General features: G+C 34.3%; 1 protein-coding gene across 7 annotated transcripts in view; it reads left to right on the forward strand.

Moving 5' to 3' along the window:
- Positions 1–26,712, forward strand: part of KIF21A (kinesin family member 21A) — a 157,633-nt gene that overhangs the window by 91,914 nt on the left and 39,007 nt on the right. For all 7 annotated transcript variants that reach the window (XM_079937626.1, XM_079937627.1, XM_079937629.1 and 4 more), the window contains exons 9-19: positions 64–253; positions 846–909; positions 5,996–6,199; positions 15,662–15,752; positions 17,821–17,938; positions 18,314–18,502; positions 18,945–19,144; positions 20,259–20,366; positions 23,587–23,655; positions 23,751–23,965; positions 24,106–24,259. In XM_079937626.1, coding sequence (XP_079793752.1) covers positions 64–253; positions 846–909; positions 5,996–6,199; positions 15,662–15,752; positions 17,821–17,938; positions 18,314–18,502; positions 18,945–19,144; positions 20,259–20,366; positions 23,587–23,655; positions 23,751–23,965; positions 24,106–24,259 — 1,602 coding nt within the window. The remainder of the gene's footprint in view (positions 1–63; positions 254–845; positions 910–5,995; positions 6,200–15,661; positions 15,753–17,820; positions 17,939–18,313; positions 18,503–18,944; positions 19,145–20,258; positions 20,367–23,586; positions 23,656–23,750; positions 23,966–24,105; positions 24,260–26,712) is intronic.

The raw sequence follows: 26,712 nt of genomic DNA on the forward strand, positions 1-26,712 counted from the left end.
TTTAACAAAACTCTTGTGTATTTAAAACTTCTCAATCAATAGGGAAATATTTTTCTTTTCTAGGGTAAAAGAATAATCGACGAGGAGGGTGTGGAAAGCATCAATGATATGTTTCATGAGAATGCTATGCTACAGACTGAAAATAACAACCTGCGTGTAAGAATTAAAGCCATGCAAGAGACGGTTGATGTATTGAGGACCAGAATCACACAGCTTGTTAGTGATCAGGCCAACCAAGTTCTTGCCAGAGCAGGTATGTATGTAGGGTGGGATGAGTGAGGGATTACTTTTGGAGAGCAGGAAATATTCTTCATATTTGTTAACTCTGTGGAATATTTGAAGTGAAAAAGTCAATCTCTGTGTATACAATCTGTGATTTTAAGTTAATACTTAATTTGTAAATAATACATTCTTACAGAAACAAAATATGCCCTATGCTTCATCATATTATCTTACTTTCTGCTCATGTAATTAAGGGCAGGAAATTTGCTGTTTAAATTATGTTTCAAAGCATTATTGTTTGTTTCTATAACTTTGTTTTTTCTCTCATTCTGTTCTGTTGAATTTTAAAGGAAATTCTTTTTTTAGTTAATTTTTATTGGAGTATAGTTGATTTACAATGTTACTTTCTGCTGTACAGCAAAGTGAATCAGTTATACATATACATATATTCACTCTTTTTTAGCTTCTTGTCCCATATAGGTCATTACAGAGTATTGAGTAGAGTTCCCTGTGCTATACAGTAGGTTCTTAGTAGTTATCTATTTTTATATATAGTAGTGTGTGTATGTCAGTCCCAATCTCCCAATTTATCCCTCTCCCCCTTTCCTTATTTTATCCTGCAGGTGAAGGGAATGAGGAGATTAGTAATATGATTCACAATTATATTAAAGAAATTGAAGATCTCAGGTACAGTTCACGTTCTGTAATATATAATGCACGTATTTTGGGTTTTGCAGTGAAGTATTATTGCTATTTTTTGGGCTTATTTTGTAGTAACTATTCACAGTGATATTTCAGCCCTTTGCTCAGGTTAACTTTAGGGGAATAGGTACTTGCCTATAACGGAACATATGGGAACATAACGTCACAAACTACTTTCCTCTTCCCACATTATCTTCCTGGGTTATCCTCCTGCTCTTGTTGTTATACCCTTAATTGGAAGCTTACCTAACCTCATATAACAACAGGCATAATTGGTGTAGATGAAGTTACCTCCCTGTGCCTCTTCACCCACCATTTGGGAATGGTCAACATCAATAAGTCATCTCTAATTTTTAAAATCTCCCATTACTCCTGTTCCCTTATACTTCTTCAGCTATTCTATATGTGTGAGTCATTGCATCCCTACCAGTTTGCCTGCCTCTGTGGTATATACAAAGGCTCATTCATCACCCACATTTCACACACATATTGCAAATACTCACAGTATGCCAAGCATCATGCCATGGACTGAACAAGTATGACATAAACAAAGAGTTCACAGTCTAGGTGGGTCAACTTACATAAATAGTCACATGTAGTAAATGGAATGACAGAAATCAGTAAATAGAACACCCATGCCAGGTGTGGGAATGTGGAGGGGACCACTGAGCACAGACTGGAAGAATTGGGGTCAGAAAGTAGATCAAGGACACTAATCATTTCTATAATATTTTCAGGTTCCATGGTTTGCCCTGATGGCTGAGCTGCTTTCTCTTTAAGTAGAACTACAGTCAGCTCCATTGGGAGCACCTAAATAGCTCAGATCTCACTTTTGTTATCCATTTGCAGAAAATAACCAAGTGAGAGATTATCTTTCACAGCTACCCTAACAATTCTGTGTCTTGTATTTGTGTTCTGTTTCCCTCTCTCTTCCTCTGGTTATTCTAGAGATTCTTAAACAGAGATGAGTAGTGTTTCTACTGTTTCTGCCTCCGTAAGGCACACCAGGTCCCTTAAAAGCTTCAAAAAATAAAAACCAGTGAGAAAACATCTGATGTAGCAATAGATAAAGTTACTCAAATAACTATTACTTTTATTCTGTTTATATATTTCCAAACTTTACCTTTTTGATGGAGACCTTTGGGACCTTAGGTTGCAGTTCTGGTCAGCTGCCAAACTGAACTTGCAGTTTCCATCTTGTGTTGGCAGTGCTCTTTCCTGCCTACTGCCAAAAACTTGTCCTCTGAACAGTCTCCTGTGTTTCCTGACTCTGTAGACCCCATCTTTACCATTCCTTCAGACAAAACTAATATCTCTGTCTTTTAGTTCCTAAAGATTCTTTTCCTGCTCCTAGTCTGCTTCTTTTTATCTTTTTTTATTTTCTTGGCACTGGTCAATTGTTAAGGCTGATTCCATACTCTGGTTCTTGGGCTTGATTTCCTCTCTTCCATCATGTATTCTAAGACCATATCTAAGCTTGATCTCATTATTTGGTGAATGGCTTGACTAGTGTCATTATTTCCTAGAAAACTGACTGAATCATTTCCATTCCTTCTAATAGCTAAAAGGAGCATCTAATATCTTTCTTCTTCAAGTTCTTGAGTTAAGACTATTCTTTAAGCCATCTAGAGAACAATGATGACTCTTAGGCCTTGAGTTCAGTCAGTGATCAAATCTTTCATGGTATAGGTTAATAGCTTTTTGGCTCTTTTATTCAGTTTGTCCCATTCATAAAGTGTAGTCTTCTCAGATCTCGGGACTGTAATTTATAATATAAAAATAATTTACATATGAGATAAACATAAATGATCTTTGAATTTAAATTGAATTACCTGCATTGAAATTTTTAAGCTTCTGTTTATTAAGTATATGACCTTGGGCAAATTACCTAACTCTTTGATCTTTAGTGTTTATCTGTAAGAATGAGGTAATAACCTGCTAGTCTCAAAGAGTTATTATGGGGCTCAAATAAAAGAACAGGATGTAAAAATTATTAAATTGAAAAATACTGTAAAGGTCTAACATATTATTATTTAGGTCCAAGTTCTCACATTCTGTTTCATCTACAAAATTCTACTCCAATCCATATTTTAATCAATACTTTCTCTTAGGAAGACATTCATTCACAGCTACTTAAACTTAATGTAAATTATGTAAATGTATTGCTACATGGGAATGTTTATATTTTAAGTCTTATCATTTTAATTATAAAATAATGCTAGTTACCTTTTAATAAATTTACACATCACATTATTTGTTGTGAAATGATAATAGTCATAATTAATCTTAGTTTTCTGGAGTTCAAAATTTTTGTAGAAATTTCTGAAAATATAGGAAAGTTTTTAAAAAGTTAAAATCACCCATATTCTCACCATTCCAAGAACTGATGTTAACATTTTGGTATATCTCTTCAATAATTTTTCAATGCATACTTTAGCAAAATTTGTATCGGGGTGTATGTATTGCTTTGCTATCTATTCTTTGAAATGTGACAAGATATTAGGATCATTTTTTAATGTTATTAAATATTTTTCTAACATGGTTTTTGCATGGCTCCATGAGTACTGTCTCATGGGTTGTAATTGATTTATTTATCTAATCCCCTACTGTTAGATAATTATATTGTTTCCAACTTTTTGATAAGAATAGTTATTATTTGTTAAAAACATTATTAGGTGAGTTTTAAATTCATTGTATCATCATCCTCATAACTGTCCTAGGGAAGTATATATTTTCATCTCCATTTAATGAAGGATTTAGAGATTCTGTGAGTGAAAAAGCTGAGATGATATTCAGTAAGTGAAAAGGCTGAGATGCAAGCCTCAGTTTATTCCTTCCCAAGGAAGTCTGTGTACTTCCCCTCATGCCTCACTGCTTGGTCTCCTATTAAATGAAATGCAGACAGCAACAAGTGTGTGATTGGGTGAGTAGGAAGAGAAGGAGAGGCAAAGAGAGAGATGTTATCTCTACAGCCCATACAAAAAGCAGGATCTACTAATGTAGTGTGGGGTTGGTGGAGTTGGAGGTGAGCCCTAAAGGTTTCAGCCTTTATTAGCACCAGGACGGAAGAAGCATTAAAAATATGCCCCAACCAAATGCAGATTTTTAAAATCAGGTAATAATCAAACACAAATTGTCTGATTATTATATAAATGAGCCAATTAAAAACAGGTCATTAATTGATAGCTAATTTATATTTTCATTCATTTTTTAAAAGGGTCTTTTTAAAAAAATTAATTTATTTATTTGTTATTTGTATTTTTGGCTGCGTTTGGTTTTCGTTGCTGCGCGCAGGATTTTCTCTAGTTGTGGCGAGCGAGGCTACTCTTCATTGCGGTGCGCGGGCTGCTCATTGCAGTGGCTTCTCTTGCTGTGGAGCACGGGCTCTAGGCACGTGGGCTTCAGTAGTTGTGGCATGTAGCCTCAATAGTTGTGGTGTGCGGGCTCTAGAGCTCAGGCTCCGTAGTTGTGGCTCATGGGCTTAGTTGCTCCGCAGCATGTGGGATCTTCCCGGACCAGGGATCAAACCCGTGTCCCCTGCATTGGCAGGTAGATTCCTAACCACTGTGCCACCAGGGAAGTCCCCTTCATTCATTATTAACATTCATTATTATGTACCCAGGCTTTGTGCTAGATATTGAAAATATAGAAAAGTGTAAATTTTTACTGAGTTTTTATCATTAAGCTGCGTTTTTATACTTAGGTTGTCCTCTTATTAAAAAATGACAGCATTATATTCAGAATTTTCTTTAAAATAATTTTGAAATCATTTAACTTAAAAGTTTGTACACAGCTATTTAACCATTTTAAAACATTGTAACTGTTGCAACACCAAATATAAAGTAAAACAATTTCATTAAAGAATATATAGGACACTTATTTGTAACATATTCACTGATTTGTGTATATTCTGTCTCTAGTTGATTTCAACAGTGTCATGAATAATTTTGGTAGGCAGTGTAAAAACACAGCTGACTGTGCCTTCTAGAGCTCAGTAGTTGCAAATAATCTAGCACCTTCCTCTGAAACATTTGAACATATGGCAAAAGTGCTTAGTAATGTAGTTTTGAGACAGAGATAGTGGGTAGTATTTTCTCCTTATAACCTTGTCTCAATCACCCTTGTGCCAAATTGACCTGGGAAATTTATTATAGTGAAGTAGATAATTGTGTTCTTTTATGGTTTAGATCAAATGGTCTAAAGGAACTGGCCTAGAGGACTCTCTGAATCCCTTGTAGTCTCAAGAATCCAGGCTCTTTTAGGATCTTATCATTCAGTGTTATTACTGACAGCACATACATTATTTTCCTGTCATTATGAGCACCGCTTGAGCAAACAAAAGAATGTTTTTAATTATCAAACTCGGGTTTCCTTGGAGATTTCATCTTTTCCCATGCCATATTCAGGAGCCAGATATCTTTCAGCCAGTTAGAGGCAAGTTTGGCTAACTATTCCTTACAAAGATTTGGAAATGTTATTATAGCATGATGAATGAGGAACAGGAAGGAAGGGAACCATGCTGCTTGCACATTTTAAGTTTCAAAGATGAGTTTACAAAGCAAGGATAACTAGTGCCTATTGACCAGAATGCAAGTAATCTAATTATCACTGGCACTTTTGAGCACAAAGAGTGTTACTTCAAATTTACAGTTATTTGATCAGGAAATTTTAAAAATATCTTAAACACTAATGTTTGTGAACACATATGTTAAAAAAGCCATACCTTGTAGCAATGTTGAAATACATTTTGGGAAACTTTTTAGCTTGCAAAACAACTCATTTAAAATGTTCCCTGTTTATTCTTAGAGTTGTCAAGTTTGCAGAGATGGAAGGTAGAATGGTGGTTGCTAGGGAGGAGAGGGGAATGAGGAGTTAGTGTTTAATGGGTACAGAGTTTTAATTGGAGAAGATGAAAAAGTTCTGAAGGTAGATGGTGGCAATGGTTGCACAACAGTGTGGGTGTACTTTTTGCTGTAGAACTTAGAGATGGTTAGGGAGGTAAATTTTATGTTAAGTATTATTTACCACAATAATAAAATGTTTCCAACTTAAGTGTATTTTTATTCATTAGGGCAAAATTATTAGAAAGTGAAGCAGTGAATGAGAACCTTCGAAAAAACTTGACAAGAGCCACAGCAAGATCACCGTACTTCAGTGGATCATCAGCTTTCTCTCCTACTATAGTATCCTCAGACAAAGAGACCATTGAGATTATAGATCTAGCTAAGAAGGATTTAGAGAAGCTGAAAAGGAAAGAAAAGAAGAAGAAAAAAAGGTAGTGCTATAAAATCACTGCTATACTGCTAATTACTTTTCAGGCTATTTTAATTTGCAATTGCAATGAGTATACATAGTCTCATAAGTATACTAATAAATAAAATGTCATTTAACATAGGTGACAATTATAATTATATACTTTTAAAGATTTATCTCTACTTGTATGTAAAAAAATTATTTATAATAATATGGTAGTGAATTTTATTTAGACTATAAGGTAAAATTACTATTAGAAATTATTTTATTATCTTTTCAAATAGCTGCTTTTGCATTCCATTCATCTTTTCTGCAAAGCTTGTTCTACCATTACTCAATATTTTCATTTTTTTTCCATTTTCTAATACAATTAAATAGTCTCATTGATATATTCTGCTTCCTGTCTAGATTAGTTTAACTAAAGGCTAAACTAATTCATCAGACTGTCATTTAATATCATTTGGTCTCTTAAGTATTTTCTGCGGGCTCTAATTTGATTATGTGAAAGTTATTTATGTTATTTCAGGCTTTCTGACTCTTCCAACAATGAGTTACTCAGCTTTTCACCACTGTTCTAGGCTTCCTTTTCCTTGCATCCTGGTAATATCTCCCTCTGAAATCAACTGGATGCAAAGAAGAGGAGGAAAATTAAAATATGACCACTTGTAATCTATGAGTGGTTAAAACCTCATAAATTGTTTACATGTTTACATATTGATTCTATGGTGCAGTCAAATTACTTACATAGAATATATTTTGAACGTGCCAGTCAAATTAATTTTAAGCATTTTTGGCTAGATATTCCAAAGGGGGAAAAGATATCTTATTTGTCAAATAGCTTGTTATGGAGGTGCACTTTTTAGAATTACTATTGACATTTAGTCTAGCTGCTGCTTTGCTCAGTTTATTTAGAAATTTATTTTGACAACCAAGCATTTCTTCTTTGAATAGTCAGTTGACCAAAGTTATTAGAGGTTTAAACTCTCCAAATTAATTCTGCTGTTTGTCCTTGAGTTAAAAAGGACTGATTAGAATAATTAAAACAAGGAGTTGCACATCTATGGTTAGGAGGCATTGCAATTGAAATTGCATTCTTAAGATACTAATGTCTTAAAAGATGTTGCTCATGGATGGCTGATTATGGCAGCATTAAGAAATATATAATGGTTAGTTCTTATGCAGGGCAATTAAAACTGTAACAGTGTTCACAGAATTATCAAAACTGGTTTGACCCAACATGCTGTGGAAATGAAAATGAGACTTCTGCACATGACTTAACATTTATTTGTAAAATTCAGTTGTGTAGTTGGTCAAAATGTGAAATGGTATGACTTGTTTTTAATGGTGTAGGTGGTTTGTGTTCATGAATAATAAGTAAGGATAAGCAAGGGTATATTTCTTAAGGTCATGAACTGATTCTGCTCTTTCCTTTTGAGGTAAATTTAGAGATGTTACCATAATCACCTGTTGGGTATGAATAATAAAAAACAGATAGGGATCCCAATAGAAACCTAGGCACTTTTGACGTTTTTATAGTGATCATAGGTACCCTAAATTTATACCTCTGATGCAGGTTATTTCTGTGACAATGCAGGGTTGTAAGGTTTTTGACTGATAAATAGTTCTATTTTACTCAGCTTGATAAAGCATTTCATTTATCACCAATAACTTTTAGCTGCATGTAATGTAAATTCCTTTCTTAAAAATATTGGTAAGCTCTCATTTTAGCCAAAGGGTTTGCTAAAGTTGAAACAAAAAATAATAAAGAGTTGTTGTTGAAACAAAAAATAATAAAGAGTTGTTGTTGAAACAAAACATAATAAAGTGTTTAGAATGACAGCAGCTTTACTGAAGTTAGTGATTAGTCTTCTACAGGAACTCTGGAGGGAGTAGCTTCTGTTTGGATATATTGATTCTGGTTAAGTTGTATTACATGCCTCATATTTACTTATTTTATTTATCAAAGAGAACATTGCAAAATTTGGTTCTACCTCAACCTTGCATATATAGTAAGTAAGTTCAATTTAAAATCGTTTGGAACTTGGAACTAATTTTTCTCTAGAAAGTGTTACAAGTACATAATGTCCAGGTTTCCCAACTCACTCACATGAAATGATATTTACTCATTCTATAGTGTGGTAAGAGCAATTCAAAAGGGAATAGGAAAAGGAAAATAGGGGAAAGAAACTTTGTTTCCCTTCCATGAATGTAGACCAACCTTTGGGGGAAAATATGAATTTCCGCCTTAGCCATTCTCTCTTATTCCTACCTACTGACCTTCTGTGTCCCCATGCTACCTTGATTCATTCCTCCCTTATGAGGTCAGTTCTCATGTAATTCTTCCCTAGCCCGAAGCACTCCCAGTTTCAAAATCATCTACTTTCTTCTCTCATCTCCTTAAATTCAAAGTTGGAAACAAAGCCATCTGACTAGAGAAAGGAACTCATTCCAGTGGAAATGACTTATAACTAATAAAATTCCTCTAGGGATATTTGTAATTTTGAAAGAGGAAGCATTAATCCAACTATCGAAAATTTGGGCAGTAACCTCATTAAGAAAAAAAATTAAATAGTGTAGGGAAGATTTTTGTTACCCCTTTTGGTTGACAGTTTCCAAAACCTATCTGGGGTTTGGCCTTTGGGTTCAGCTTTGCTCAGCTGTCCCAGTTCTCATAGCTACTTCTGTTTCTCCCACTGAATGCACAAATTCTTTAGAAGCTCCATGTCTTTTAATTTACTTTGTTTTTGTGCTGTTAGCCTTTGGTTGTAGTGACTTCAGGGCCTCTGACACTAAGTGTTGGTTGGTGGAGTGGCAACTGTATCATTTTTATGTCAGAAGCTACATTTGTGTTCAAGGAGGATGCCATAAGTCCTGTTTTACATGAAATTTTCACCCTCTTGTCAAAGTCTTTATCTAAACTACAACCAATTGCTAAGATGTGTGGTTTAAAGGTTGGCTCTTCTTCCTGTGCTTATTTTCTGTTGAGATGTAAAATAATCCATAAGTGTAGGTAGTAAGAAAATAAGGAAGAATAATCGAATAGACTACATTGACTATTTTCTTTAGTTACACAAATGTTAGAATGGTTAGCAAGATTTGTCATCCCCCCCCCATTTAACTGTGGAAGAGGTATTATAAATGGAACTAAATGAAATAAAGACTGAACTCCTTTAAATTATGGAGAAGTATCAGATTATTAGTTTATATCTCTGCCCCTCTACTGTCATTTGGAACTATTGATTGTAGTGATTTTTTAAAGAGACAATTGGGAAGGCATCTAAAGTTTATCTACTTATTAGCTCACATTATCCATATGTTTTAATATAGCTCTCTAGTGTAAGGTAAACAAAATTTCATGCTGAAAATAGAAAATTTGGGTTTTTTGCTAGGGAACCATATCCTTTGAGTCATTATAGCTCATTATCATCAGTATAAGCCTAGATTAGACTTTTTTTTTTTTTTTTTTACTTTTTTTGCTGTATATGGATAAAGAAAATTTACCATTCATACACTGATCCCCATATTTTTGAATATCTAGCTTTAAATGACTTGCATTATAAAAAATTCACTCATTCATCAGACTGCATTATTTGTATTTAGTGGTGTCAGGTTGAAACTCTAGAAACACAGAGATTTCTTAGGCGATGGCTTTTCTTACCCTTTTCTAGACATTATACTGGACATTTTGATCTCTGGTGAATATCACTCTGCAGAATTTTTTTCTCAGAAAGATTGCTAGTCTCTTCTTGCAATAGCAGTATATAAGTTGATTGTGAAAAACAATCACAGGCCAGCAAATAAAAATCATGTTATAAAATTAAAATGAGAACTGCCTTGATGAAATAATTCATAACTAAGACTCAATCTCTTCATTTTAAAATACTGATGATTCTGAAAAAATATTTTTTTTTGGAATTCAGGCAGAAGTGTACTATATCAAGATTGCTATATGCTTAATCAGAGCCTAGCACATCTATCTTTTTGTCTACATGAGAGATACTGGTATTCAGTACATTCCACTGAGTAAAGATTCCCAATTCTGTGTATTGAATATTCTTTAAATGTCAAAGCTTTTAAATACATATTTATAGTTTTTCTCATACTTTGCTGGTTGAAAAATAATCTTACTAATGGAATGTACTACATTTCCCATTTTATTGCTACCTTTGCCTTAGATATATCTTTTTGGTAGTCTAGTAATTAATACAGTGATATTAATTTTCAGTTAATAAAATTACAGTTTTCCACTGATATCATAACAGTCATATTCATTTGACCATAATACCATTTCATGTATAATTTTGAAATAGAATTTTTTTTAGATTTAGTGATGTTCACATGTAGTATATTGAAATAGAAAACAAGTTTAAAAATTAGTATCCTAGTATGTAGTATTAATGGTATTTTCATATTATGGTATAAAGGCATTACTTTTTGAAGTTCTTTTAATGATGCCATAAAAAGGTATTTTGTAAAGGTTTACAAGGAAGAGAGGATATCATTGGAAGTAGGTTTTTTTTTTGGAATCTGAGAAAATTGATCCATTTCAGGTTAAAAAAAGCAATGGCATCCAAATACTCTTACTGTTTATCAACTTTATAAATTGAGACTGTACATTTTACTGCTGAATAATTTCAACTGATAGTCTATATATACTCTTCTTAGATATAATGCTGCTTGTTTTTCTTACTTTTTATTCATACAAAATGTATTGCCTTTTTACTGTGTATTGTCCTTTGATGATATCTTTTAAAATTTATTTTAAAGTCTTCAAGCTCATGTATCATTTTTACCTTCTTATCACTTTCGCTTTTTACTGTCTGGTTTGTCCTTCATTGGCTTGGCCTTCCAATACTGTGCCTCGTGATTTTGAAGGCTACAGAAACTTGAGGAAAGCAATCGAGAAGAAAGAAGGTTGGAATATTTCCCAGGTTTTTTATTAAAATGTCATTTAAATACTTAGTTGCCATTCAAAAGGATATATGCTGTAGAATTATAGATTGTTTCAGACTAGATTAGCTTGGTGCTCCTAAAAATAATGATGATTTTATAAAATTAACAAAAACACTGAAAATATAAAAAAATACTTTTTAAGAATAAAAGCCAGTGGTTATATGAATTAAAATTCAAGAATTTCATGTGAATTTAGAATAGATTATCATAATTTTGATGGCTAAAAATGGCCCAAGAACCCCACCCTTTAACTTTCAGAATATCCCTTTTGGAAACGTGTGAACAGACAGGGAATTATTAATTCGGTGGGAATTCGCATTTTGTTGCAGCACATGCTAAGTCATGGGTGGGTTCATTCTCATCTCTTCCTTATTTTGTGTAATCTTTGTTAGGAAAACAACGTTAAAATGGCAACAAAGTAAAAGGAAACTGTGGCCTTACTACAGATAAGATTTATAAGGCATATTTAAGGAGGAATTAGAAAAACAAGTTTTGCTTTTAAAATGTACCTGAAGTCAGCATCAAAAACAGGATCTTCTTGGGCTTCCCTGGTGGCGCAGTGGTTGAGAGTCCGCCTGCCGATGCAGGGGACACGGGTTCGTGCCCCTGTCTGGGAAGATCCCACATGCCGCGGAGCGGCTGGGCCGGTGAGCCATGGCCGCTGAGCCTGCACGTCCGGAGCCTGTGCTCCGCAACGGGGGAGGCCACAGTAGTGAGGCCCGCGTACCGCCAAAAAAACAAAAAACAAAAAAAAACCCCAGGATCTTCTCTTTTTTTTTCCATTTGAAATTTGAGCAAAATTTAGAAGCACTGCTTCTGAACTCCCAATATAATAAAAATTTGCATTTTACTCATTCAATATTATGATTATTTAACCAAGTATCAAGTAGTATTTTACTTCTTATTAGAACTTCTCTTTATAGATTTTTCTAAACGTCTCATGATTACAATATCAAAATAATTAAGAAAATAAACTGGTTTCAAAATAATATTAACTATTTTAGAAGCACCACTTTATAATTTTATTTCTTACTAAAAATAAGCCTTGGGGCTTCCCTGGTGGCTCAGTGATTGGGAGTCCACCTGCTGATTCAGGGGGCGCGGGTTCGTGCCCCGGTCCGGGAGGATCCCACGTGCCCCGGAGCGGCTGGGCCCGTGAGCCGTGGCCGCTGGGCCTGCACGTCTTGAGCCTGTGCTCCGCTGCGGCAGAGGCCGCAGCGGTGAGAGGCCCGTGTACCGCAAAAATAACCAACCAAACAGAAAATAAGCCTTGAGAACTTTTACTGTGCAACAATTAAACTAATCTCTTACTTTAAATAGATGAAACCGTAAATTATATTTTCTTTAAGTTATTTAATAATTTACATTCCACAATTATACCCTACATATTACATAGTATTCTAAAGTTTCTATAATTTATTCTAGAATTATATTTTAATTATATAGTTAAATTAAAATATAATTCTATAATTAAAATATAATTCTATCTGTAGGTCATCTTAGGACTCACCTAATTAGTTTATATTTAGGACATTATGTTTATCATTGGAATTAAATTAGAGCATTAAAATGTGAAAAATTTTCTCTTTCGAAAGGTCAAAATAAAATGCATAGTTAAAGTAGTGTAATGGAAACATTTTCCCACCTTAAAATAGTTAAGTCCTTTAAATATACTTAATGAATAGCATTTGCCTCCAATTTTTATATGATGCCTAATAGATAACAAAAGCAGAATTGTTTGGTGTTCTAGGACAGGGCTTCTTAAATATGAATGTGCATATAGATAACCTGGGGTGTTGATAAAATGAAGATTCTCACTCAGTAGGACTGACATGGAGCCTGAGATTCTACGTATCTGACAAGCTCCTGGGTGATGCTGATGCTTCTCTGTCTGTGAACTGAACTTTGAGGCAATATTCCAGAATACTGGCTTTGGAGTCATGACACCTGGTTTTAAGTCCCCTTGAGTTGATAAGCTTCACCAGGCCACAGTTTCTTTTTTGGTTGTCAACAAAAATGTTGACATTGCTTGTTAAATGTCAAAGGGTTTAAATTACTTGATTACTAGTGTTCCTTCCAGCTCCAAGATTCTGATTCTATGTAAAGTGCAAACTTACATATTTTTCATTGCTGCTTAGATAGTTATTTTAGATATGAAATTTCCCCACTTTATTGAAGAAAACTTGAATGTTTGCTGTACAATAATCATAAAGTATCAAATTGTGTACTTTAAAAGCTTAAGCCTTACATGATTTATAAAGGTAAATTAATATGAAGTTAACAACTGCTGATTTTTCTGCATCAGAATTGGCACAAACAGCTTATAATACATGAGTTAACTTCATATATAAGTGAAAATAACATTTGTTAAGCTGGATTCTGGTGACTTGGAGGGTGTAGGAGGGTGTGTTAGGTCAAGTATTTGAAACAAGGTGGTTGTATGGCTATAAACCTGAATAAAAGGGAATTTGTGTTGAAGCTTGAAGTAATGAAGGAACTGACAATAACAAAAATTGTATGCTGCAAGAGTTGCAGGTGAGGAAGGGAGACTGCATAGGGGAGGGGATGAGAAATGCTGATGGGAGATATCTTTCCTAACACATGCTCCTTTCCTAGTCTTAAGCCTTAGGCCTGTCTCAAGTATAGCACTACTTGAGTACATGGTGCTGGCCTTTAAATCAGATGATTGGATGAAGGGGGAGTTTCTTTCTAGATTTTCATCTTGAAATGTATGATGATGGAAAATGAACAGTCCTATTATGATACAAGTGATGTAAGATAGGCATTCAGTATATTCAACATTTTTCTCTAACAAGTGATTTAACAAACTCATGGAACCTTGTTATAGTTTACTTGATTCCTCTCCAGTTAAGAGGATTTTATTGATATTCCTACTGGTAGTTTCTTCTCACTCTAGAGATATGCTGTCTTCCATGCATCTTTATGCATCTTTCAATTTGTACTATTCTACTCCAACATAATTAGTGTGTGAGACACATAGGCAGAGGTTCCAAACAGAGGTGCTCATGCACAATCATAGAGATTAATATATTTAGCAAATACTTCATGCACATTTATTATGCACATCCCTTGGGTACTGGGCATGTAATGCTGAGCCAAACAGACATGATCCCTTCCCTCATGAGGCTTACAGTCTAGTGGGGAAGACAGAAATTACAGAAATAACTACCTAAATAAACATAAATTAAGAACTCTGAAAAGTGCTTACAAAGGAAAAGTATTTGTGTTCATCTTGTTCTGAGTTCAAAAATGTCTTTGAGAATTGGGACCTACAGTTAAACATTAGAGTTTAATAATAATACCAGCACCTAAATGAGATTAATTTTTTAGCCTAGAAGCTAAAAATAAGTCCTTGTATTAGGGCAATTATTTAATGTAGCAGAATATCTGAAAGAAATGATAGCTGTTATAAAGTTATTCTGATAAAAATTTTAAGCTCTTTCTAGAAGAATTTTATTTGGATAATATTGCTTTATTCAAGTATTCTTAATGATTTAAAAAGTTAACTATAGCACAAGAAGAAAATTTTCATATGTAAATTCATTTAAAATTCACTTTCTTAATATTATTTAGGATAAAATGTAGGAGTCTAATGAACAGAAGTGTAACTTCTGTGCATAATTGATGGTGGTTGCTAAACCCTGAAGGGTCAGAGTGATTTAACTATGTAAAAACTTTGCTCACTATAGAGTCTTCTTTTTCTCATGGCCACTAGGGCTGAAGCAATTAGTTTAGCTATAACATTATGTGACATTAGTATATATCAATAGTTAGGGCTGCTTTACTGATACCTGAAGAGGAAGCTTTTATTTGTATGGTGAATCTTGTGGCAGATCCTGGAATTTCCTATTCAATCAGGGGTCAGGCAGAACTTCAGACAATTCTGATGTGCAGAGACCCATTTCTGTGAGAACATTATGAGAAATAGCCCTGTGCTACAGGTATGACCTAGGAGAAAAGAACCTGTACTATTCTATTACCAGGGGAGACCTGAACATTGTGATGGATGCAGCCGGTATAGACAAACTTACTGTGGGCAGATGTATTCTGATCTTTAAATTTATTCTTAAATGTATTAGGACATTAATAAAAAATGCAGTTTCTATATCTTTGTATTAAGATGAGAAAATTTATATATTTAGATGAGAAAACAAAAATGTTTTTTATTTCCATTAAATTTAATTTGCCTACATTCTAGTTGATTGAATGCTATGGTGACTAGTTCTTAGCTGTCTCATCAGGTGTCATGCTCCAGGGTATAATCTATTCCTCAGTGTTTCTAGAAAATAAGATTTTCTCCATTGATATAAATCACTGTACTATGAGTTGAATGGCAGTTTCAATTTTCCTCTGAAGCATCAGACATGATAACTTTGCTGAGTTAAATGATGAACTCTTCTAGTTTGTTTTCAAAAATAATTGATGGTTTTTAAAAATCTGGGAGAAAAAAGTGAACAATTTTCCTCTCTACTTTAGCATCATACACTTTTGCTTCTTTTTTTTTTTTTAGTGTGGCTGGTAAAGAGGATAATACAGACACTGACCAAGAGAAGAAAGAAGAAAAGGGTATTTCAGAAAGAGAAAGCAATGAATTAGAAGTTGTAAGTATGAGAGAATAAACTTGTAATTTTGAGTCCCTGGATTAGGTTGTTCTTGGTTGCTGATAACTGTACTAACTTATATGTAGAAAAGAGAATCGGTTATCATACAACCATTTTAAATTGTGTCCTTGAGGACTTCTTTTCTTCAGAAATGTGAGCTATTAAATATTAGCAACTCACAGTCTTGTGCACTGTGAAAGCATTGTGTATGGGGTGATAGAATACTAAGAGAGATGAAGTACTCTTTGATTTAAGACAGAATTATTGTAAAATAACCTTAAAATTGTGGATTGATATTTTTAACTTATGAAAAGTGAAATTTTTGTGCTCTTGTACTTTATACTCACAGTCTCTTTTTTTTTGTATTTATTCATTGAGACTATATTGTGCATATTAAATATAAAGCACCATAATAGAAGCTGGGGCAAAATTAAGTCATATGGCTAGGCACACTTCATAATATTAAGGGAGGAAGAAAAATTCTAACTCTGATTCTGGTTCTTTGTTTGTTTTTTATTGTTTATTTTTTAAATGAGTATAGTTGCTTTACAATGTTGTGTTAGTTTCTGCTGTACAGCAAAGTGAATCAGTTATATGTATACATATACATCCACTCTTTTTTAGATTTCCTTTCCATTTAGGTCAACATAGATCATTGAGTAGAGTTCCCTGTGCTATACAGTAGGTTCTCATTAGTTATCTATTTTATACGTAAGTGTATATATGTTAATCCCAATCTCCCAATTCGTCCCACCTCTCCCCTTTCCTCCGTGGTAACCGTAAGTTTGTTCTCTACATCTGTGACTATTTCTGCTTTGCAAATAAGTTCATCTGCACCATTTTTCTAGATTCCACATATAAGCGATATTATACGATATTTGTTTTTCTCCTTCTGACTTACTTCACTCTATGGTTGTTTCCATGTCCTGGCTATTGTAAATAGCACTGAAATGGACATTGGGGTGCATGCATCCTTTCAAATTTTGGTCTTCTACGGAAAGATGCCTAGGAGTGGGATTGCTGGGTCATGTGGTAGCTTTAGTTTTAGTTTTTTAAGGAACCTCCATATTGTTCTCCATAGTGGCTGTATCAATTTATATTCCCACCAACAGTGTAGGAGGGTTCCCTTTTCTCCACACCCTCTCCAGCATTTATTGTTTGTAGATTTTTTGATGATGGCCATTCTGACCAGTGTGAGGTGACTTGCTTTTCTCTAATAATTAGTGATGTTGAGCATCTTTTCATGTGTTTGTTTGCCATCTGTATGTCTTCTTTGGTGAAATGTCTGTTTAGGTCTTCCACCCATTTTTTGATTGGATTGTTTGTATTTTTGATATTTAGCTGCATGAGCTGTTTGTATATTTTGGAGATTAATCCCTTGTCAGTTGCTTCATTTGCAAATATTTTCTCCCATCCTGAGGGTTATCTTTTTGTTTTGTTTATGGTTTCCTTTGCCGTGCAAAAGCTTTTAAGTTTGTTTATATTTGTTTTTATTTTCATTACCCTAGGTGGTAGATCAAAAGCAAGCTTGCTGTGATTTTTGTCAAAGAGTGTTCTGCCTATATTTTTGCTTAAGAGTTTTATAGTACCTGGCCTTACATTTAGGTCTTTAATCTATTTTGAGTTTATTTTTGTGTGTGATGTTAGGGAGTGTTCTAATTTCATTCTTTTACATGTAGCTGTCCAGTTTTCCCAGCACCACTTATTGAAGAGATTGTCTTTTCTCATCATATATTCTTGCCTCCTTTGTCATAGATTAGGTGGCCATAGGTGCGTGGGTTTATTTCTGGACTTTCTATCCTGTTCCACTGATCTATATTTTTGTTTTTGTGCCAGTACCATACTGTTTTGATGACTGTAGCTTTGCAGTGTAGTCTGAAGTTCAGGAGCCTGTTTTCTCCAGCTCCGTTCTTCTTTCTCAAGATTGCTTTTGCTATTTGGGATCTTTTGTGTTTCCACACAAAATGTAAAAATTTTTGTTCTAATTCTGTCACACAGTCTCCCTTAATGAGGTAATCAGTTTGCCTTGCCAATATTGTGCTATTAATGGACACAAATCACATTTTAGGAAGAAAGTCAAGAAGTGAGTGATCATGAAGATGAGGAAGAGGAAGAGGAGGAGGAAGAAGATGACATTGAAGGGGGTGAAAGCTCTGATGAATCAGATTCCGAGTCAGATGAAAAAGGTACTTGTCCTTTGGTACAAGGACAAAAATTTATTTTGGGCACTTGTTTAAAACATGGCAGAAAACTCTTAACCTTCTCCAGTTCATCCTTGATGAAAGCACCTTTTATAATTGCTGGCCTATATATGCCCTCCAAGGCTCATGTTCTTCTCTTATTGGATTTTGTCATTGTGTAACTTCCATTCTTATTTGCTACAAATGGTATCTCTTGTCCTTGACCAAAGTGAACACTCTATCTTTTTGCCCTTTTTTAATTTTTGGTATATTCAGGATATTTTCCTTACAGCTGCCAAGTGAATACTTGGATACGGATGATGGTTTTCATGCTCTTATTATGGCCTATCCCAGAATTTTTATTTTCCTCTTTTATAATAGCCAATTATCAGGCAGACTTAGCAAACATTACTTGTGAAATTGCAATCAAGCAAAAGCTGATTGATGAACTAGAAAACAGCCAGAAAAGACTGCAGACACTGAAAAAGCAGTATGAAGAGAAGCTAATGATGCTGCAACATAAAATTCGGGACACTCAGCTTGAAAGAGACCAGGTGCTTCAAAACTTAGGTAAGAATTATATTTAATTCAAATTAAAGTTCAAACTAAATTGTCAAAATAGGTTTTTATCCTGTCTTCCTTTACAAGAAAAAAATAATATTAAAAGTCACATTAAATGTTAATTTGTCCCATTATGTTAAATATTACTGTTTATTTTGTTTTTTCATGCTGGTACCTGTCTAGGCTATTTAGTAATTTTTTTCCCAAAGTTGTGGCTAATTGTTTTAATGCCTTGATTTATGCTGGGTACTTTTTTTAAATTAAAATGATAAAAACTTCAATAATTGTTAAATAAGAGTAGATATTAAAAGGCAGAGTGATTGAAAGGCATCCTGGCCTCCTGAGGTTTGTATTTAGGAGGTAGTTCTTGTCTAAGGTCATGAGTTGTAAATCTGTGAAATAAAAATCTGTGTCTCACACAAACAAATACAAATATTTTTTGGTCATTTAGGCTCAGTGGAATCTTACTCAGAAGAAAAAGCAAAAAAAGTTAGGTCTGAATATGAAAAGAAACTGCAAGCCATGAATAAAGAACTGCAGAGACTTCAGACAGCTCAAAAAGAGCATGCAAGGTTGCTTAAAAATCAGTCCCAATATGAAAAGCAATTGAAGAAATTACAGCAGGATGTGATGGAAATGAAAAAAACAAAGGTATTGATTATATTTTCCATTAACGGTAGATGCTGGTGATGCTTGTGTCTTTTGGGACCAAAAAAAAATTATTGTGGTTCTTCCTGTATTCAATAAAAGGTAACCAGTCTTAGAAATGATGCACTTCCTTTTGGCAGTTAAAAGTTGTTTTCCTATAGTCATCCATAGTCAAAGTCTTTCTTTGGAGTAGCTGAAAATCATGTGGTCAGCAGGGCTTCTCTGACTTTAAAAACAAAACAAAACAAAACTCTTATACAAACTTAATAAAAGTATAAAATATTTCAAACATGCAAGAAAGCACAGATAATAACATAATGAACAATATATCCACTGTCTAGTTTACGGTATTAAACATTGCCGATATGCACAAAGCTTCCTATATATCTCTTCCTGATCATATTCTCTTTTCCCTGAGAGGTAACAACTATCTTGAATTTGGTGGTTATCATTCCCATGCATAGAAAAGTACAAGTTTTTTTCCCTTGACCAGAGAGAGTATGTGAATTCTAATCTGTTACTGTTTTTGTGGTGGAACGGATTATTCTTAACTTTTGGCATGAAAATCAATGTTGTTTCCTTAAAATAGGAAATGTGGAAATGATTTAAGGAGTAGATTATTATGTTGTGTAGTTGCTGATGACAGCAAAAATAGCTAAAATAGCTAGGTGCTTACTATGTGCCAGGCACTGTTATAAGCATAGTGCAGGTATTAACTTATTGAATTCTCAGAGGAATCCAATCCCATAGAGCTATTACCTCCATTTTATAGATGAGAAAACCAGTCTAGAGTTGCTAAGTAACTTGTTCAAGGTCACACAGCTACTGATAATAAGTTAGATACCAAAAAATCATTCAAGTTGTAGAACAGCTGGACATTGAATATAAGAAGCATAGAACACTAAGCAGTTTGATAGAAGTATGTTAGAAATGTATTAGAAATATAAATATATTAATCTTACAAAAATAAGAATTGACCATTTAATGTGTAGCAAAACTCCACATTTTTTTCTTGTTAAATATTCAGAATCCTAAGAACATTTTTCCATACATGTGATTTATTTAATGAATATTGCGATAGGGTAATCACAATAGATGTATTTACCTAATATTTTAGGTTCGCTTAATGAAACAAATGAAAGAAGAACAAGAAAAAGCCAGATTGACAGAGTCTAGAAGAAACAGAGAGATTGCTCAATTGAAAAAGGATCAACGTAAAAGAGATGTGAGTGGACTTTAACTCTCAGTTATGTAAGAATATTGTATATCAACAAGATTGTTCAATAAATGAAAGAAATATTTTGATAACTTTATTAAATACAGGTTAAGGACAGTAAATAAGCATTTTATAATTTGGCATTTATTATAGTATGTGGATTATAGTAATTCCATATAAAAGTTTATGAAAAACACTATAATATTATTATAAATTTTATTGGAGGCGTATTTCCTAGATGATCAGATGGAAGAAAATGGCAAATAATGACTGGTTATTTCTAGGGAGACCAAGGAAGTAGTTGCAGTATTATATAAGATAGTAATTTTAAGATGGTTCCAAAGGCAGCTTCCACTAGAGATTTTTATAAATGTTCCTGGAATAATAACCAGGCTTCACTAGAAGAGGCTTTACTAAGGGCTATAAAAATTTTCATATTCTTTGACCCAAGAATTCTGCTTCCATGAACTCAGACTAAGTAAATAATTTAAACTAAGACAAATTACTTTACAGTGTGTTAAAATCTTCACTTTAGGGTTATTTGTAGTAATGAAAACTGTAAAATCAACTAAGATGTGTGTCAGTAAGGGTAACAGTTAAATAAATTATGGTTCATCCCATTTAAAAGGTGGTTATTCATCCATTAAAAATTAGGATTTGGAAACTGCATAATAAAATGAAAAATGACTATGACTTCACATTAAGTGTAAAGTAACATTTTATATATGCGTGCTTGTTTACAATGAGGGAAAAATTTGAAGGATACATATCAATATGCTAAATGTGGTTGTATTAGGGTTATAGGTTATAGTTGTTTGGATTTTTTTCTTTCCAAAGTTTTGGCAATATAGTTATTTCTTATGACATTTTTTTCTTAAAAAAAGAAGCCATCACCTTCCTTTCCACAATATCAGTTAGGTTTCAGCCCTTGTTCTTTTTTTCTCACCAACTTTTTCTAAATTCTCCCTGAAGAAAACATAAACATACAGGGTATTTTAGAAAATAGAAATCTACTTTGGGGGGTAAAGAGGAAATTAAGGGGATAGAGAAGAGTGAGCAATGAGATAGAAAAGTAGATATTTTAGCCAGATGACTCCCATATTTATGACTGTATTTATTTATTTTCCCAGGATATTAATGTATTTTAATAATCAGTCTATTTTATCACTTTCAATTCCTGGGCATTTTAGATCTTGTTTATACCAATACATTCCTACTGAAATCGAGTAGAAGCACATTTTAACATATTGTCTAGTCTTTTTTTCTGCTTTTTTAAAAAAACAGAAAATTTATATGCCATAAAGTTCACTGTTTTAAACTATACAATTCATGATTTTAGTATATTCACAAATTTGTGCAACAGTCACCACTCTAATTCCAGAACATTTTCATCGCTCCAAAAAGAAACCCCATACCCATTAGCAATCACTGTCCATTCCTTCCTGGCTCCTAATCTACTTTCTGTCTATGGATTTGCTTATTCTAGACATTTTATATAAATGGAATCATACAATACGTAGCCTTTTGTGTCTGGCTTCTTTCGTTTTAGCATGTTTTCAAGGTTCATCCATGTTATAGCATGTATCAGTAGTTCATTCCTTTTTTTTTTTTTTTTTTTTGCGGTACGCGGGCCTCTCACTGTTGTGGCCTCTCCCGTTGCGGAGCGCAGGCTCAGCGGCCATGGCTCACGGGCCCAGCCGCTCCGCGGCATGTGGGATTTTCCCAGACCGGGGCACAAACCTGCGTCCCCTGCATCGGCAGGTGGACTCTCAACCACTGCGCCACCAGGGAAGCCCAGTAGTTCATTCCTTTTTATGGCTATATGTATAGAGCACATTTTCCTAATCCATTCCTCGATTGGCTGGCATTTAGGTTGTTTTGACTTTTGGCCTATTTATTTTGTTTTTAATGAAAACTTTTGGGTAACAGGAATAATTTCCTTACAATGTATGCTACCTATTTCTTTATTACTAATTAATATGATGTATAGAGAGATCAATATTGAACAGTTAACTCCTGGGACTGAACTTTTGAATCTTATCCACAACATATGGTGTCTCTATTCTATTATAAAGATCTGAGGCTGGCTAATCACATACAAAGCTACCATTTCAGATGTTCTCCTACCTTTAATTTGTTGCTTTGTGTGCATATTCAACTCCTGTCTATATTGTTTCTTGTAATATTCAACTTTGAACGCTTAGAGAACCAAATATGTACATCATACAAAAAAAATGAATGAGCTTGAGATTTTATTTTTAATATGAAGAAATTAAATGTAGTGAGAAGCTTAAAGCTATATTTAATTTTAGTTTTTGATAGTTCATTCATTTAAAAAAAGATTTATTAACTTTGCTTCTATGTCTATTATTGTGTAGGCAATTAAGATATGTCAGTGATAAGATAGATGCTTTTTCTCAAAGAATTCCCATCTGATAACATAAGAATGTGTATAAACTTGAGATGTATCATCTCTTTGAATTTGGGATACAGAACATGGAGAGTTATTTGTTACATCACAGAATTAAAGTCCTAGAAGAGACATTTGTGATCAAGGCTATCTGTGATCAAGCCTATTGTGATCAAGATTATTTCCTAAATTATATCCCTAGAAAGTGGCTTAAAATAATTAATAATAATTGTCTTTATCATATAGACTACCTAAAAAACAAATTGGTAGCCAGTTTGTTTTATTGTCCAACAATAAAACATTTATTTCCAATGTTATTTGGAAATAACATTTCCAAAATTACTATAAAGTGCTAATACAATTAATATACATTCTCCCTATGTTTAAAATAGTTTATAGCTACTGTATATATTGTAAGATGCCTCTGTTGAAAATATTCTAAGCTGTGTTTCTCCCTAATCACGCCTTAGCCAGCAACCAAAACAAAATGTCCTGCAAAAATGAAATGAGACAATATTTGTAAAGCGTTTAGAAAAGTATTTGTATATAGTAAGCCCTATATTAGTGTTTGTTAAATAAAAGTATGTGTCACAGAGATAAGTTTTTATTTTCAGAGAGAAATGGCTATATAAGTATGCTTTTGTGTTTATTGAAATAAAATATCTATATCTGTAGTAATGGATGCAAGCTGAGTGTTAGCTCAGATACTGCTAAGAACCCTTACAGTTCCCAGTGGAATGGGGAAACATGTTAATGCAGGAGTAGGAAGTATTATATCTTTCAGTTTCCTATTTTAACTTATTCAATATTATTTTATAGCATCAACTTAGACTTCTAGAAGCCCAAAAAAGAAACCAAGAAGTGGTTCTTCGTCGCAAAACAGAAGAGGCAAGTTGACCATTTGGAGGAAACATTCTGGCTTTGAGATAAATGATGTATTTCTATAGACTAAGAGCATGAGTCAATCTCTATTGCTATTTCAGGTTACAGCTCTTCGTCGGCAAGTAAGGCCCATGTCAGATAAAGTGGCTGGGAAAGTCACTCGGAAGCTGAGCTCAACTGATACCCCTGTTCAGGACACAGGTTCCAGTGCAACTACCATAGAAACAGATGCATCAAGGGCTGGAGCCCAGCAGAAAATGAGAATTCCTGTGGCAAGAGTCCAGGCCTTACCAACACCCACGACAAATGGAACCAGGTCAACATGATTCTTCTGTTCCTCCTGACATAATCTTTGCATTACTGAATGTTGGACTTAAATGAAAAACAGCTCATTATTTGGCAGTACATAATCAAATAAGCACATAAGTAACTATGTTTGTTTTTTTATGATTCTAGAAAAAAATATCAGAGGAAAGGATTGACAGGCCGAGTGTTTACTTCTAAGACAGCTCGCATGAAGTGGCAGCTTCTTGAACGCAGGGTCACAGACATCATCATGCAGAAAATGACTATTTCCAATATGGAGGCTGATATGAATAGGCTCCTAAAGGTGTGGAAAATAGAAAGTAGATATGCTCTCCCTTAGCTGTTAATTTTAGTTTTCTAAATTTGTTCCCTGGGTAAATTGAATGCTTGCCAAGTTTTTTTGTGTGTGGGGGGGGGTGGGTGGTTGCATTGTATATGAATAGATGAATACCATTTCTTTCTTTTTTTTAACTTATTTTTTTATAGAGCAGATTCTTATTAGTCATCAGTTTTATACATATCAGTGTATACATGTCAATTACAATCGCCCAATTCATCACACCACCATCCCCAACCACCCTGTGGCTTTCCCCTGTTGGTGTCCATGTGTTTGCTCTCTACATCTGTGTCTCAACTTCTGCCCTGCAAACTGGTTCATCTGTACCATTTTTCTGGGTTCCACATACATGCGTTAATATACGATATTTGTTTTTCTCTTTCTGACTTACTTCACTCTGTATGACAGTCTCTAGATCCATCCACGTCTCAACAAATGACCCAATTTCATTCCTTTTTATGGCTGAGTAATATTCCATTGTATATATGTACCACATCTTCTTTATCCATTCATCTGTTGATGGGCATGTAGGTTGCTTCCATGACCTGGCTATTGTAAATAGTGCTGCAATGAACATTGGGGTGCATGTGTCTTTTTGAATTAAGGTTTTCTGTGGGTATATGCCCAGTAGTGGGATTGCTGGATCATATGGTAATTCTATTTTTGGTTTTTTAAGGAACCTCCATACTGTTCTCCATAGTGGCTGTATCAATTTACATTCACACCAACAGTGCAAGAGGATTCCCTTTTCTCCACACCCTCTCCAGCGTTGGTTGTTTGTAGATTTTCTGATGATGCCCATTCTAACTGGTGTGAGGTGATACCTCATTGTACTTTTGATTTGCATTTCTCTAATAATTAGTGATGTTGAGCAGCTTTTCATGTGCTTCTTGGCCATCTGTATGTCTTCTTTGGAGAAATGTTTATTTAGGTCTTCTGCCCATTTTTGGATTGGGTTGTTTGTTTCTTTAATATTGAGCTGCATGAGCTCTTTATATATTTTGGAGATTAATCCTTTGTTGATTCGCTTGCAAATATTTTCTCCCATTCCAAGGGTTGTCTTTTCGTCTTGTTTATGGTTTCCTTTGCTGTGCAAAACCTTTTTTTTCTTTTTTTTTCGCTACGCGGGCCTCTCATTGTTGTGGCCTCTCCTGTTGCAGAGCACAGGCTCTGGATGCACAGGCTCAGCAGCCATGGCTCACGGGCCCAGTTGCTCCACAGCATGTGGTATCTTCCCGGACCGGGGCATGAACCCGTGTCCCCTGCATCGGCAGGCGGACTCACAACCACTGCGCCACCAGGGAAGCCCTGTGCAAAAGCTTTTAAGTTTCATTAGGTCCCATTTGTTTATTTTTGTTTTTATTTCCATTACTCTAGGAGGTGGATCAAAAAAGTTGTTGCTGTGATTTATGTCAAAGAGTGTTCTTTCCTATGTTTTCCTCTAAGAGTTTTATAGTGTTCAGTCTTACATTTAGGTCTCGAATCCACTTTGAGTTTATTTTTGTGTATGGTGTTAGGGAGTGTTCTAATTTCATTCTTTTACATGTAGCTGTCCAGTTTTCCCAGTGCCACTTATTGAAGAGACTGTCTTTTCTCCATTTTATATCCTTGCCTCCTTTGTCATAGATCGTTGACCATGGGTTCGTGGGTTTATCTCTGGGCTTTCTCTCTTGTTCCATTGATCTATGTTACTGTTTTTGTGCCACTACCATTTTGTCTTGATTACTGTAGCTTTGTAGTATAGTCTGAAGTCAGGGAGTCTGATTCTTCCCGCTCCGTTATTTTCCCCTCAAGACTGCTTTGGCTCTTTGGGGTCTTTTGTGTCTCCATACAACTTTTAAGATTTTTTGTTCTAGTTCTGTAAAAAATGCCAGTGGTAATTTGATAGGGATTGCATTGAATCTATAGATTGCTTTGGGTAGTATAGTCATTTTCACAATATTGATTCTTCCAATCCAAGAACATGGTATATCTCTCCATCTGTTGGTATCATCTTTAATTTCTTTCATCAGTGTCTTATAGTTTTCTGCATACAGGTCTCTTGTCTCCCTAGGTAGGTATATTCCTAGGTATTTCATTCTTTTTGTTGCAATGGTAAATGGGATTGTTTCCTTAATTTCTCTTTCAGATTTTTCATCATTAGTGTTTAGGAATGGAAGAGATTTCTGTGCATTAATTTTGTATCCTACAACTTTACCAAATTCATTGATTAGCTCTAGGAGTTTTCTGGTGGCATTTTTAGGATTCTGTATGTATAGTATCTTGTCATCTGCAAATAGTGACAGTTTTACTTCTTCTTTTCCAATTTGTATTCCTTTTATTTCTTTTTCTTCTCTGATTGCTGTGTCTAGGACTTCCAAAACTATGTTGAATAATAGTGGTGAGAGTGGACATCCTTGTCTTGTTCCTGACCTTAGAGG

This window comes from Stenella coeruleoalba, assembly GCF_951394435.1.
Source record: "Stenella coeruleoalba genome assembly, chromosome: 11".
In the NCBI taxonomy this organism is placed as follows: domain Eukaryota; kingdom Metazoa; phylum Chordata; class Mammalia; order Artiodactyla; family Delphinidae; genus Stenella; species Stenella coeruleoalba.